The 16,101-nt window shown below is 40.8% G+C and overlaps 1 protein-coding gene across 1 annotated transcript; it reads left to right on the top strand.

Moving 5' to 3' along the window:
- The first annotated feature begins 2,616 nt into the window (after positions 1-2,616).
- On the top strand, positions 2,617-10,247 carry LOC114555230 (noelin). The gene is made up of 6 exons (XM_028577480.1): positions 2,617-2,658; positions 7,291-7,440; positions 7,517-7,672; positions 8,064-8,283; positions 8,840-8,946; positions 9,585-10,247. Exons 1-6 carry the CDS (start codon positions 2,656-2,658, stop codon positions 10,245-10,247), a joined length of 1,299 nt encoding a protein of 432 aa, XP_028433281.1. The 5' UTR covers positions 2,617-2,655.
- The last annotated feature ends 5,854 nt before the right edge of the window (positions 10,248-16,101 follow it).

The raw sequence follows: 16,101 nt of genomic DNA, 5'->3' as shown, positions 1-16,101 counted from the left end.
TGAAGATAACAAGGATTAGAATGTGGCATCAGATGGAAACTGTGACTCTGTGAAGCATCATTTGATAATCAGAATATAGACTGAGTTCAGATCTCTCCTCCCAAACAAACAGAGCTGAAGTACCTGTCCATCGGGACTCTGTTAGAGTTAAAATGGTGCCGATGATTCATCTCGTACCTGGTCCAAAGCTGAGTACACCACATAGTAACCAGGCGCAAAGCTGAGTACACCACACAGTAACCAGGCCCAAAGCTGAGTACACCACACAGTAACCAGGCCCAAAGCTGAGTACACCACACAGTAACCAGGCCCAAAGCTGGATACACCACATAGTAGCCAGGCTCAAAGCTGAGTACACCACATAGTAACCAGGCCCAAAGCTGAGTACACCACACAGTAACCAGGCCCAAAGGTGGGTACACCACACAGTAACCAGGCCCAAAGCTGGGTACATCACACAGTAACCAGGCCCAAAGCTGGGTACACCACATAGTAGCCAGGCCCAAAGCTGGATACACCACACAGTAACCAGGCCCAAAGCTGGATACACCACACCACACAGTAACCAGGCCCAAAGCTGGGTACACCACACCACACAGTAACCAGGCCCAAAGCTTGGTACACCACATAGTAACCAGGCCCAAAGCTGGGTACACCACACAGTAACCAGGCCCAAAGCTTGGTACACCACATAGTAACCAGGCCCATCCCCTCTAACAACGGGCAGCAGTGCCCAGATGTTTGGGATTGTTCTAAAGATAGTCTTGCCTGATATTCCTATGGTGTGGATTCTTTTAAGAGTGATTTTTACAAATATTTAACATGTTGAATATTTACGTTCTGATATCCTTTTGGGGGACGCCAATGCCCACCGAGGCAATCCGGGGTCAACAGCGCCGAACATTAACCGCCCCGGGCACACTGTCTTCCTGCCCATCTTCCATCATGTTTGTTTACACTGAAGTCATGTCCAACTGAGTGAGATTTACGTTTAAGTCTGGATTCTCACTTCCTTCTGTGTGAAAGACTCCAATGAGTTTGTGTTAAGGGCTCATGAAGTCCAATCCTTGAGAACTCCAGCAACAGGCTAGCTAGGCTGCAGTGGAAGAAACAGATGGTAACACAGCATGGCAGCCTGGGAAAGAGAGGAGTCCTAGGCAGAAATCCAAAGTGAAACAGCCAAGGGCTACTGAGAAGGGCATATGGGCAGCTGTAAATGCAGATCTGATGGGCGGAAAGGGACAGGAAGTCACAGATATACAGAAGATTTAATTAATGAATATGATGTGGAAATGTTACGGTTACAAGAAGTCAGAGAATACAGAAGATTTTATGTTGAAATGTTTTGGTTTTCTGAGCTGTAGTATTAGTAAAGGCAGTGGAAGAAGGCTGCAGATACTGGGAAAGAGTGTATTAATGTGTAGCTAGCACCTCAAATGTCAGTGGACATTTTAAGGAAAACAGAAAGTTAGAGAAAGCTTTTCATAAAGATCATAACTGGGTAATAGACCACTAACAAGCATGGAGGAAGCAGGTTTTTCTGAAGTCTTGGTGAAGAGCTGGTTGGGTTCTTATTCCTGAGGAGGAAGATTATGTTGATGTCGGTCAGTTTAGGCCTATCTGTCTTCTTAATGTAGAAGACAAGATTTTCTTCAGCGTAGTGACAGAGATGGTCCACAGCAATCCCACCAATCAGTCCCAAAACCTCCCAGTTAGAGAGGAAATGATCTAAACATATTCTTTATAAATCTTTATAATCATTCCCTGAAAGAACCAAGCAGGTCTGACTTGTTAAACCGTCCACATCTTCATAACTTGATATTTTCAGCGTGTGGCTTGCTAGCTTCAAGGTTGTTGTTTCCTGAAGAGAACGGAGCTTGAGAATGGAAACACAGAGAGAGAGGACAGCATTGATCCAGGCTACTCTTAATGTAACAGCGGATTCTATGCTCACTTTACTCCCTCCCAATTGGATCATCTTGTAGACGCTGCTGCAGGCTCACTGCCAACCATACTCACTTCTGCTGCTCTATAAACAGAAGATGAAACAAAGGAAGTCAGCCCACTTGTAAAACCTGCATATTAAAACTAGAAGCATACAAACTTGAAAGGAAATAGTGCTATGGAAATGTTCACACATACATACACACACACACACACACACACACACAGACACACACACACACACACACACACACACACACACACACACACACACACACACTAGAGCATCTTGTTTCCACTTGGCCAATTGCTGGCGTCACATCAGAGAAGAAAGAGAGACGGGAGAGGAGGAGAGAGGAGAGAGGGAGGAGGAAAGCCAAGAGACCAGAGAGAGGAGCAGAGAGACAGATACACAACAGATAACAGGCTAACAGAGAGATAACCAGGCTAACAGACAGATAACCAGGCTAACACAAAGGCTAACAGACAGGCTAACAGAAAGGCTAACACAAAGATAACCAGGATAACAGACAGGCTAACAGACAGGCTAACAGACAGATAACCAGGCTAACGGAAAGGCTAACAGACAGGCTAAGAGACAGATAAGAAGCTAATTAAAGAGGTAAACAGTGAATGGGTTTGACACAGATGGAGTCTGAAGAGAATCTGCTCAACGTTTTTCTGCTGCTGCTGTTTGGATCACTCTTCACCATGGTGAATATATAATGGTTCTATTTTTATTCTGCTGTCTCCTGTTTTGCTGTCTTCTTTTCTCCTGTCTTATGCTCTATCCTTTATTCTGTTGTTATCTATTCTGCTGTTTTTAGACTGTGGAAGACCTTGGTCACTGTCGATGTCAATAATATTTAATTTGACAGAAATAATTTAATGTTTGTGAGAAATAAACTGATCCGATCAATCAATCGATATTTGGTTGTCAGACACTAACCCAGCATGCACCTCTCCATTACACATTCTGCCTCTGTGTGAGAGACATTTAGATCATAGATCTTCTGGATCAGATTTTAGCCTGTTGGTTGATTATGAGATCAATCAGCAGATTAAACTGTAGTTCTCAGCAAGCTTCAAACCTTTGACTAAGAGAGACGCATATTAAATATTATGTCAATGTTTCCTAATTGGATTTAATATTTTATGAAAAGATCAACCGTCAATTAAAGTGTTTTAATCCAGATTATCGAAAGGATTACAGCACATTAGGATTAATATTAGAGAGGGTTAAAAACTTAATGACTGCACAGTTACACAAACCTACAGCATTAACAACACTATATATATATATATATATATATATATATATATATAATTGTTAAATGGATAGATGGATAGACAGATAGATGGATGGATAGATGGATAGATGGATAAATGGATAGACAGACAGACAGATACAATAGATAGATAGATAGATAGATAGATAGATCGATCGATAGATAGATAGATAGATAGATAGATAGATAGATAGATAGATAGATAGATGGATAGACAGATAGATAGATGGATGGATAGATGGATCGATGGATAAATGGATAGACAGACAGACAGATACAATAGATAGATAGATAGATAGATATTTAGATAGATGTATGGATGGAAAGAGAGAGAGAGAGAGGGAGGGAGGGATGGATAGATAGATAGATAGATGATAGATGGATGGAAATATAGATATAGATAGATAGATGATACACCGATACACCGATAATACAAGAAATAAACTATGAATTAGAAACAAGATAAAAAATTATATAAAATAAGACAAAAGATCTAAATACCAGAACACCTTCTGAAGAAAATAATTATTTGAGGAATGAAAAAATCACAATCGGAATGACAGAGTGAGAACAGTCTTTGTATTTTAACACATTCTTTGAGTTTCACACGTCTTTAATATATTTTGCCATTTTCACACGTTTGGCTAATTTATTCATACCCTTCAGCTCCTTCTATGTATGTATGTACAGTATGTATGTATGTATTTATGTACTGTATGTATGTCAGAGATGTCTTTGAGCTGGAGTTCAAGTCAAGTCTCAAATCTTTTGCCACGAGTCCAAGTCAAGTCTCAAGTCTCTGGCCATCTGATCTGTCCCATAAATCTTATGAATTCAAAGCATGTCCAGACAGTACAGTATTAAAATCAGTTGTAGGATAACTTTATGGGGTCTACTGTAAGCTGCTTACACACCAACCAGACGGCTGTTCTCGGCAGAAAAGCCAGTGGAAATGATCAGTCGGGTCCCCGAGGTCCAAAAAACTGCCTCGGAACACACTGAGGCGACACCGCTTGAGAAATGTAATATGTCTCCATAGCAGCAGGCAGCGCTACTCTGTATTGTTGCCCAAGAAATGAAAACCGGCAGCTGATGGGACGAACGCGTCACATGGGTTTGTGTTCTCCGGAAATTCAATGCCAGACTGTCATGGCGGCTCGTTCAGAATACAATCTCATATTGTACTAAAATAGTTCACTGAAACATGTTTCTGAAAACATTTTAAGCGAGAAATAGGCCGTGTAGTTCCTGAATCTGTCTTTATTTCAGATCAACAAAGGTCAGTTTAAAAGATTTTCATCAGATTTTGAGAGACTCTAGTCACGCTCATTCTGCTCGCCATTTCCGGGTGAGTCCCGACTGCCCTGCCGGCGACTGAACATGTCAGGTTGGCCAAAATGAGCGCCGACGGCACTCCAGACTGACGACGGCACGGGACACACCGAACAGATTCGAGTCACTGACCTCGCCAGACTGTCCAACGGCCGATAATCTCCTTGGTGTGTCAGCACCTTAACATGTCCCTCTAGCCCTCGGACCTGGTGAAATATTAACCTAAGTCTGTCACATCATATGGATACAACTATAAAGTTACAATGTGCCTTTTCCTAGCATTATCACCACACTTTGCGATGGTTAGCTTGTTACCTGTGATGATATATGCTAAATATAATTTCTCTTTCATTCAAAAAAAAGTCTGAAAAAAAAAAATAGTGGTAGCGCCACACCAGTTACAGAACAACATGCATCTCACCGTCAGTCCAAATCACGCACAATAAGCAGTGTGAACTCACTGATGCAATGCCATTTATTTATTTTCTAAGTGTTAGTAGGCTCAGTGAAGCGCGAGGGAGATCCGACTCAGAGGAGGAGAGGTTAGTGAGGCCAGCGTCTCCACGGCAGCTGACGGCTGAGCCACGCATGGATTAAATAATGAAATAGTAAATAGCACTACAGTAACAGAAATATGTGCAAAATTAAGACCCAGTGTTTGGTGGACTGGGGTACACCTTGTACACTTAATAGCCTACAAATCATCCACGGGATTAATTACGCGTCACATGAATTTGCCCCCCGAACACAGCATTTGTTCCTGGGGAGATGGATCTGTGCGTCCCGCCTCCTGTGCACCATGGATGTCTGAGGCTCAGCAACTACTAACTATAAAGATATAATTAGCCTGTTCCCAGCATTAACACAACACTTAGCGATGATTAGCTTGTTACCTGTGATGATATATGCTAAATGTAATGTCTCTTTGACATTAGCGTGTGAGTGACTGACCTATTTAGGTGAAGTCCGATGTTGTTGATCCGGCATCATTTATCTTGGTGCCACACACCTTGCATGTAGCTCTTGGCTTACTGCCACTGTTTACCAAGTTATTGAAAACAAAACTAAAAAAAGGCACAACTCCGGGAGGACTTGGTGTTGCCATCGGCAATGTATTTTTTTTATATGCGAGTGCACGCACATAAGGCATAACGCATGTGTTCCATTGCACATTATGGCAAAGGGCAGGGGATATGCAGCTCGTCATACGTTTCCCCAACGTATATGCGCCAATAAAAGAAAATAGAAATACATTAATACATTTAAAAAGCAATAAATGCATGAAAACATGTTGTTGAAGAGTCTCCAAGCTCGAGTCTGAAATCTTTTGGGTCGAGTCCGAGTCAAGTCTGAAGTCAGCTGTTTGTGCGACTTAAGTGCGACTCGAGTCCGAGTCTCAGACTCGAGTCCCCATCTCTGATGTATGTATGTATCTATGTATTTATGTAATGTATGTATGTATGTGTAAATTATTTTCTTCTTCCGAGCTTAATTTTATTTATAGTGTCAGAAGTTATCTCAGGACACTTTACAGATAGAGTAGGTCTAGACCACACTCTATAATTTACAGAGTCAATAATTCCCCCCAAGAGCAGGCATTTGGTGCAACAGTGGCGAGAAAAAAAACTTCCTTTTAAGAAGCAGAAACCTCGGACAGACCCTGACTCCTGCGCTGCTGGTTGGGACACAGAAACAACGGTACATATATACAGGAATATGTTTTATAATAATTAAAGGAGTTGGTATGATGAAGAGTGGCAATTATAGTAATAATAAGGATAATAGAACTATGACTAGAAATAATAGTAGTAGCAGTGCAGGGCGTAGCATGGTGTCGAGTAGGACCAAGGCAGCAGCTGCAACCACAATCCAGGTGCCACCCCAATACAAGGAAACCTGTGAGGTGAGAAAACATCACAGGGGAAGAAGGTCTAAAAGGCTAAAAACCAACCTCTTCCGACTACACCTTGGATAAAAAAAAAACTCTTGAACCAGCTAAATGACTTGTAATGTAATGTCCCCGGACCTAAGTTAGCAATATACATTAATGGTACATGAATGCATACAGATGGAGAGAGGACATTTATTTATCATAGGTAGTCCCACAGGAGAAATATGATCTCTTTTCTTAATTCTCATCAGTACATGCGCTGCAGCATGGTGGTTCAACTGGAGAGTCTTAAGGGACTTATTAGTGTAACCTGATAATAAGGAATTACAGTAGTCCACCCTTAAAGTAACAAATGCATGGACTAGTTTTTCAGCATGGTTTTGTGAAAGGATGTGCCTAATTTTGGTTAGGTAGATGAAAAAAAGTCTGTTCTTGAGATTTCTGACAGTAGTGCCACACACAGCAATACCATACAGAGTAGCTATATCTTTAGACAATGAGGTTTGGAGGTGTTCAGGGCCCACACAATGACTTCCATTTTGTCTGAGTTTAACATCAGGAAATTGTAGGACATCCAGGATGTTATGTCCTTAATGCATGCTTGAAGTTTAACTAACTGACTGGTTTAATCTGGCTTGATTAATAGGTATAATTGGGTGTCATCCGCATAAAAGTGAACGTTATTGGAGTGTTTCCTAATAATATTGCAAGTCAACATTTTTTTGTGTGTATGATCGATTTTACTAAATAATTTGAAACAACTATTTAACAACACAGTATTTACATTAAATGTGTCTTATTTCCATCATTGTCAACTGATTTCTTGTCTGATAGGTGGGTCCTTCTGCCCCGGAAGAGGGCTGGCAGGTGTACAGTTCAGCGCAGGACTCTGAAGGTCGATGTGTTTGTACGGTGGTTGCTCCCCAGCAGACGGTCTGCTCCAGAGATGCTCGAACCAAACAGCTCAGACAGCTGCTGGAGAAGGTACTTTTATTTTCATAAAGGTACATTAGTAGCAGTAATTCAGTATTATGTGTGATGATGTGTTTGTGTTGTCCAGGTTCAGAATATGAGTCAGTCCATCGAGGTTCTGGACCAGCGGACTCAGAGAGATCTACAGTTTGTGGAGAAAATGGAAGAACAGGTGAAGGGTCTTGAAAACAAATTCAAACAGGTGGAAGACGGACATGAGAGCAACATCGCCAGACAATACAAGGTACTGCCCACATTATGAAGTCATTGCTTAAACAACCAATCAACATTGCAGCATTTACGATATCATGTCACTTATTAATCAAGAACTTGGCAAAGCTCTCTGCAAAAGTTTGGTTACTGCTCTGTCGGACGCAGGGCTCAGACAGAAAAATGCGTCCCGATCCGCACTCTAGTCCAAACCAATGTCGAAATAAATCCTATGCCCTTGGTGAACGGGTTCAGTTATCTACAAGACACATCTGACAAACAGATCGGAGCACTGTGTTGTTAAAGTAAATCAAACATTAGGAAACAATTTATTAAACAAACAGCTGAAGCTCACACCCCCTTTACTTGAATGTGGACGTCTGGAAATGTCTGGATGGTTATTGATCTCGCTGTCTGTTTCTCAGTCCATAAAGGTAAAGATGGAGGAGTTACGTCCTTTGATCCCGGTCCTGGAGGCCTACAAGGCGGATGCTCTGCTGGTCCGACAGTTTAAGGAAGAGGTGGCGAATGTGACAGAGCTCCTGGGATCGCTGCAGGAACAAATGGGAGGTCTGGACTACCAGGAGCTCCACGGCCGAGTGATGAACCTGGAGGACCGGCTGAGGGCCTGCATGCAGAGGCTGGGTGAGTAAACAACAGAGGAATAAACAAACAGGAAGAGGCATGCAGAAGGTCAGTACATAAACACAAAACTGTGACATTGAACATTTTAAGGACTTGCAGTTGTTTCCTCTGACATTTAAGATTATTTGTTTTTCAGGACGCCACATAAAGTGAACATGTGTATTAACCCACACCTAAGCCCACCATACACTACAGAGCAACAGTAAACAACCAACTCTTAAGGCATTAATACTGATTTTTTTCCACACTGGATTTTTGCCGAGAGGTGAAGGGTTTGGACACAGAATGTATAATAGAACACAGAAACAGAATGCCATTGAAAAAACATTTTCTCAATGTCAACAGTGTTCACAGAAACTATTTATTGAGTTTCTGTGGATTATCAATCATTAAGAAGACATTAAAAATTATTATTTTTAATGTCTTCTTCAAAGCTGTGAACAATGCAAACAAAACTCTGTTCACCTGAAAAAAACTCAACTGCAGTTTGTGCAAGTCTTCCTGTTATTTTGTTCAGCCTGTCCCTTCCCGTGTTCCTGTTGATTTTATTTTTCAGCATGTGGGAAGCTGACAGGAATTTCTGAGCCAATCACCATCAAGTCGTCAGGATCTAGGTTTGGATCGTGGATGACCGACCCACTCGCTCCGACTGGAGACAACAGAGTGAGTCTCATCAACAGAATACATCATCAAAAACTTAACAACCGAAAAACAACAACACAAGAATGCAGTCAGTTTGGTCTATATATATACATATATAAAGTAGCCATCAATACCTATATAAACGATTCTGCAAAGGTGTAGAGTCCAAATGTTGAGATGAAAATGGAATTAATAATGTAAAATGTCGGGATCGGGTTTTCCTCACCACCCGAGGTTTCTTCCTGAGAGGGAGTTTTTCCTCACCACTGTCACACTGAATGCTTGCTCTTGGATAAATTACTGGAATTGTTGTTTCTTTGTAAACTATAGAGTGTGGTCTAGACCTACTCTATCTGTAAAGTGTCTTGAGATAACTCTTGTTATGATTTGATACTATAAATAAAATTCAATTGAATTGAATTGACTGTGGGAACCCAAGGGTGGAGATATAATCTCTCGCTCCAGCTAGTCCTGGTCTTCCCCGAAGTCTCCTCCCAGCTGGACGTCTAACAGAGTTTAATATCATGACATCATCATCAAACTGTATAGTTAATAAAGAAAAAAAATAGAGCTATTTATTTATGGAACACAGTCATCTTTTATCACAGAGCAAAGAAAACACATTTTTAGATTATTAATTATGGTTTCTTCCCTTACAGGTGTGGTACATGGATGGTTACCATAACAACCGCTTTGTTAGGGAGTATCAGTCGATGTATGACTTCATGACGACGGATAACTTCACATCTCACCGCCTGCCTCACCCCTGGTCCGGCACTGGTCAGGTGGTTTATAATGGATCCATCTATTTTAACAAGTTTCAGAGTCACACCATCATCAAGTTTGACTTCAGCACATCGCTCATCAGCCGCTCCCGGCAGCTGGACTTTGCCGGCTACAACAACATGTACCATTACTCCTGGGGGGGGCACTCAGACATCGACCTCATGGTGGACGAGGGGGGGCTCTGGGCTGTCTACGCTACCAATCAGAACGCTGGAAACATCGTCCTCAGCCAGTTAAACCCAAACACTCTGCAGATCATCCGCAGCTGGACCACCAACCACCCGAAACGCAGTGCCGGCGAGGCATTCATGATCTGTGGAACCCTGTACGTTACTAACGGGTACTCCGGTGGAACCAAAGTTTACTATGCCTACTCCACCAACTCCTCCACCTACGAGTACATCGACATTCCTCTGACCAACAAATACAGCCACCTGTCCATGCTTGACTACAACCCTCGAGACAGAGCACTGTACGCCTGGAACAATGGCCACCAAGTTCTTTATAACGTCACTCTTTACCACATTATACAATAACGCTAGATAACAAATAAATAAAGTTACCCTCTGAAACACAGTAACATATCTGCCACCCCAGAGACAGAGCGCTGTACACCTTGAATAATGGCCACCATGTCCTACACAAAAATGGTGTTGCTTATAACTATGAATGTTAATCCTTCCGTATTTCCTTAAAATGTCATGCAAATCTGTTGTGATGTAAATTGGAGGCACTGTCGCAAAATGGTCAGCTTCATTGCTGAAGGCCGACAACACAACAGAAAAGCCAATTCAAATAATGATAATGTTTGAATTTACAGATAAGTTTATTTAATATTGAAAACAACACATGCATGTTCCTCACTGTTAGGCTTTGGAGTTGCTGGCAGACAGTTTGAGAAACACCGTTTTGAATTTTAAAATAAAAACTGAATCTTTTACAGAATCTAGTCACAGACCAGCAGGGGTCAGTGGTGGACATCCAGTGGTCCGTGGACCACTCTTTGACTAATACTGCTCTAAAACTTAACACATCTGCAACCCTCGAGACAGCGCTCTAGTCAAAGTCAGTCATAATGTTACTTTACCACATGATAGAGTAGCACTAAAGAATAAATAGAATACAATTACACAATAAATTCATCCCTTAAATAAATCCTCATGTTCTCTGATCCATACTGAGTCAAAGGAGAAGATAGTTTTTCAGGTTCATGTCTGTGCCTCCAAGACAGAGAAAGGTATGTTAGCTGAGCTTTGAACAAAGACTCAAAGTGAGGGGAAACGGTTTGGTTATTTCCATCCAAAAAAATGATGACACTGATTGACATGTTTTTAGCTTAGCAGTTAGCAGTTCATCCTATAATAGCTAGTTTATTTAAAGGTGCTCTAAGTGATGTGACCCATTTTTTAGGCTACAATTTTTTTGTCACATACAGCAAACATCTCCTCACTATCCACTAGCTGCCTGTCCCCTGAACACATGGTAAAAAAACGCAGTCTCTGTAGACAGCCCAGACTCCACAAACGCCAACAAAAACAAACCGTGCCAACCTGGGGTCTGTTCCAGGTAGGAGGTTTAACAAACTCTGAGTGTAACCCTGATGTCTGAGTTGATTTACCCTGAGATGAGAAACTCAGAGTTTTCGGTTCCAGAACAGCTGATTTGAGTTGGTTCAATCAACTCGGAGTAGGTTTACTCAGGGTTACGCGTGCACAACCACTATGAAAAGGCAGCATGAATGGAGCCATGATGCTACGATTCACCATGGTAACAACCACAAACAAACGGGTCAGCGGAAAAGCATTTCGTTAAAAAAGCAAGACAGCGGTTGCTGCTGCAAAAGAGAGAGAATTGGTGTGGGAGAAAATTGCTGCTCGAGTCAATGCGTACGCATTAATCACAGTTAACTTATAATATTACTGGTGAAAACTGGAATTGTGTTGCACCTATAATTTCATTTAGGTGCAATCCGGCGAAGAAGTAAACTAAAGTAATCCCATTCTGAGGCTGCAGCACCATGATCATTAACAGAACTATAAGTATAATCATTTATTTCTTTTTAATGGCTCTCACTGGTTTGTGTCCAGGGAACACTACAAAGATGTTTAAAAAACGTTTCAGAGTGAGTCACATTTTTCTGACAGCTCTGCATACAGTGGCTTTACTATTATACGGTGATCCGCTACACTGTTATAAAGAAAACTGCTGTTTGCAAAAAATGTAATGCGACACAAAGAATCTGCTGGGATGTTAAAGCCTGTCCACGATGGTTGATGTTAGTGATATGAGGATAGATAAGGTATCTACATATCTGATGGACTGTGATAAAAAATACCTCTCAAATTGGTTATGTGTAAATGAAAATACATCTATAGTCAGGACTCAGTACCGACGTAAACTCTCTGTGAATTAATACAGCTTTTTCATCAACACGATCGTCGACAAAAGGACATGACATGTTTGAGAAAAAAAACTTTTATGGTATGCCTAACATAAACCAATACGTTTTTTTATTCATGCAGATAACAAACTGCATTAAAATGTGCCTGATACAGACTGAATGAATGAGGAAATGAGTTTGAGACAGAGGAGGAGAATGAGAGAAACTCAAGTTTTTTCCCCCTCGAGGTTTCTTGAAGAAAACCTGCTCCCGACCAGGTTAGGTTCACAGGCGCAGTTACCATAGTAACTGACTCTGAGGTGAAGTTACCTCTCTTTCTGAAACGGAAAACCCAGAGTTTCCCTCATCTCAAGGTTAACAAACTCAGAGTTTTCACTAAACCTGCTTTCTGGAACGGGCCTCAGCACAATGAACAGTGTTCCAGCCAATAACTGACAAATGATTCGACTGACGAAAAATGTTGTAGCCTATAAAACATGTCACATCACTTAGAGCACTTTTAACAGTAAAGTTAGACCACAGTACAAAAGAAAAGTTTTGTACCCAGTGATGGTTGGTAAACAAATAGCTCTAACACTATTGTCCTAAAATCACACTGTTTAATTTGTATTTATGCACCTATTCAACAAACAAGAAAAGAAATGTAACAACCAAATCAAACTAAATACATTCAACTAAAAATGGAAAAGTGACAGCCATGGAGTTGTTAGAAGTTTTGTTGGAGTTTACCCCTGCATCGAGTCTTTGTGTGAATCTAAGCTTGCAGTTTCCCTGCTTCTTGGCTATGTGCTAAGCTAGGCTAGCAGTGTCCCTGCTTCTTAGCTATGTGCTAAGCTAGGCTGGTAGATTTCCCTGTATTGGAGTGTTTTCTAAAAGTGTTGGACTGTTAACTTATATCTTTTAGTTGAATAGAAAGTTGCATTTTGACCACTTTGTTGTTTTAAATTACCAAAGTATTTGACACAAATGCACTTGAAAAGTAAACAACACAATAATACAATCACAAACAAATGAACTTTCACAATAAGAGACACTGAATTGTTTACATTATTTGATAGTGGGCACTGAGAATGCTACACATTTTTATGATGAATTTGTTTTTTCGTGGGTGAAATCTGACTTTATGAAATCAGACTCACTGTTCTTACTCTGAAGTAATAATAACAATAATAATAATAATGACTTTTCTTACTGTTGTGTATTATATAGCGATACAAAAAATTTACTACAGTCTATCTTTTCCAGTAATTTCCTCAGATTGTAAACATGTTGTTCTAGGTTAAGTAAGGCTACCCCAACATCTTTCATTTAATCTTTTCATGTGGAATAACAACATTCCCAAAGCATTCTGATAAGTGCAATGTAAAAATGAGAGGTGACTACTGTCGGCAGGTTCATTGTCACTGGCAGGTTGGTGTTGAGGATTCAGTACTGATATGTCAGACATGAAGAAACAGCATCAATTCTGTGTGAGACATCAAATGGATAAAGCAGTAGTCCACTCTTTAGAAGGCTGGTGGTTCCATTCCCTGCCCCTGCAGGCTTCATGTTGAAGTGTCCTTGGGCACGACACTTCACCCCAAATTGTTCCCTTTGCCATGTGAATTTTTTTCACTCGTGATGAGCAGACAGCAGCTTGTATGGCAGCCTCGCCCTTCAGTGAGTGTGAGTCTTAACAAGTGAATGCTGGGGTGTGTTGTGGAGCGCTTTAAATGGTCACTAAGACTCGGAAAAGTACTTTAGAAATGCAGTTCATTTACTATTTAAACATGTTAGAATTGACCATCCAACTCTGCAGGTTCATGTTTAAAAGACATTCAGGTCAGAGAGGACTGGAGTCTTTTCTGGTTGTCCTTTGCCATTGTTTTTGACAAATCTTTGAGTCCGTTTGTAGGAGTAAGTTAAGACAAGAAACACTATAAAAAGAAACTATAAAAAGAAATGTATTAGGAGTATTGTATTTCATATTAATAATTAATTGCATTTTTTAGTATTACTACTTTGTGTTTTGTATTTCAACAGATTATTACTGTGATGTCTTTGTTTTCTCTAGTTTTACAATGGAGTGATTAAGTGTTAGGAACTGGTAGAGTCTACACCAGTGAAGGTGCAGAACCAAAAGAAAGAAAACGGCATCAGTGGTTTAATTGTTCAACAGATTGCATGTAATATGAATATAAAAAGATTACTCAGTTTTGTTAACCACTAGCCTTAACAGCTGAAGTGTTTTCACCCAACAATGATTTATCTTTCATACAGAAGTAACATAAAAGGGTTCCACTTAACATAAACCTGACCACCCTGCTGGTTGTGTGTGTATGTTTGAGAGGAGCAGGATGTTGGTAGGGAGGTACTGTCATTTTCCCCATGCCTCCTAAGGGCCTTAAATGCTTTTTGTTTTGAACTCAACACACTTCAAACTGTATTTCTTGACTGTCTTGTAAAATAAAGGTCACATGATTTAAAAATCTATTCAGTTATTCCTTCCTGGGTTAATTCTTCCTGAATGCTGCAATAATCGTATGGTTCTGTAGCAGTGGAGTTCCCTGTGTAAATGACTGGAAGTTATTTTAACCACATTAACAAGTTTAATAGTAGAGGGAGAACATTTGGTTACAAGTAGCAATGGAGAATCTAAAACACGTGTTTATGACCTGAAGCATTTCCTGTGGACAGTCCTGCAGTACCCTCTGCTGGTCAAAACTGAAAATAACACTATTCTTGCTTTTTAAAAAGTCAGATCTCTGAAGCTGTGTTATTTTTTGAATCATATGTATCTTTGACACAAAGGGCTTTCCCTCATCTCAACAAGCTTTATACACTGCAATTGTCACTTCTTGTGGTTTCGCCAGTATAGACACTCCACACAGCATAACTATAAAGGTGAGGGTTAGTAAATGAACTATTTAGATACAAACAGGACAGACTATAAGAAAGCTATTAAAAACATCAACCTATGTATGTTGATGAAGTGGTTTCTGTTCTTTGTGTTCTGACTGGTGCACTGCCTGTTGCTGAATGCACTTTCTATAAAGGAGAAAAGAAACATCCATAATGCTCAATCAATATCAGGATCTTCCTTTGTGACCCTTGACCAATCACATTCAGCTGCGTTTTGGCCTTTGAAGCCATGAAGCACAGTCAGTGCTGGAAGAAGTATTCAGATTACTGCAGTAAAAGTATTAATACCACACTGTAAACATAGTCCTGGATTGAAAGTAAAAGTGTGTAAGTATCATCAGGGGAATGTAGTTAAAGTATTAAAACATTGTAGAAAATGTAAAGGATCCAAGCAGTGTGTGTAATGGTCTAATCATTTCAGCTGGAGTTGTAGGCCGTTATATTGTTTGCTAGTTTACTTTATTTATTTAAGTGCATTGAAGCGGGTGGCAGTAGCTCAGTCTGTAGGTAGTTGGGTTTGGAACCGGAGGGTTGCCGGTTCAAGTCCCAGTATGGACTAAAGTACAAAGTGTGGACCTACTGGGCACTAGAGCAAGGCACTGTGCTGGTCCAGCAGTGGCAGCCCACTCACTGACATCTCTCCATTTGCGGGAGTTAAATACAAAGAGGCTCTGATTGCACTCGCTTCAAGTGAGGGCTGGTCTCCACCCCACCCTCCCAGGGGAAGGGGGCACTTGGCACAAAAGTGCATTAAACTAATCCCTATTGGTTGGGGTTAAGACTAAAGAGACTAGGGTTATAAAATCCAATTTAGGGGTCCAGATAAAAGGTTAGAAACCCCGGTTGTGGTTAGGGACCCCATTAGAGGTCTTGGTTAAGGTTAGGACCTTTGGTCAGGGTTTGGGAGCCCAATAAGGTGTCCTGATCTAAGATTAGGGGCCCAGGTTAAGGTCAGGCACCAGGTCTGTGACTTTAGGATTAGGCACCAGAGCAGGGAGAGGTTAAGTTTAGGGTTGAAATTGTCTAGATCAGGGGATAGACTCGACTATTTTTCGTTGAGGCCCTTAGGGACCAGTGTCCATAACTTA

Source organism: Perca flavescens, chromosome 5, assembly GCF_004354835.1.
Source record: "Perca flavescens isolate YP-PL-M2 chromosome 5, PFLA_1.0, whole genome shotgun sequence".
NCBI lineage: Eukaryota > Metazoa > Chordata > Actinopteri > Perciformes > Percidae > Perca > Perca flavescens.
The sequence above is the reverse complement of the archived record's forward strand: the minus strand, read 5'-3'. Positions and strand labels throughout refer to the sequence as shown.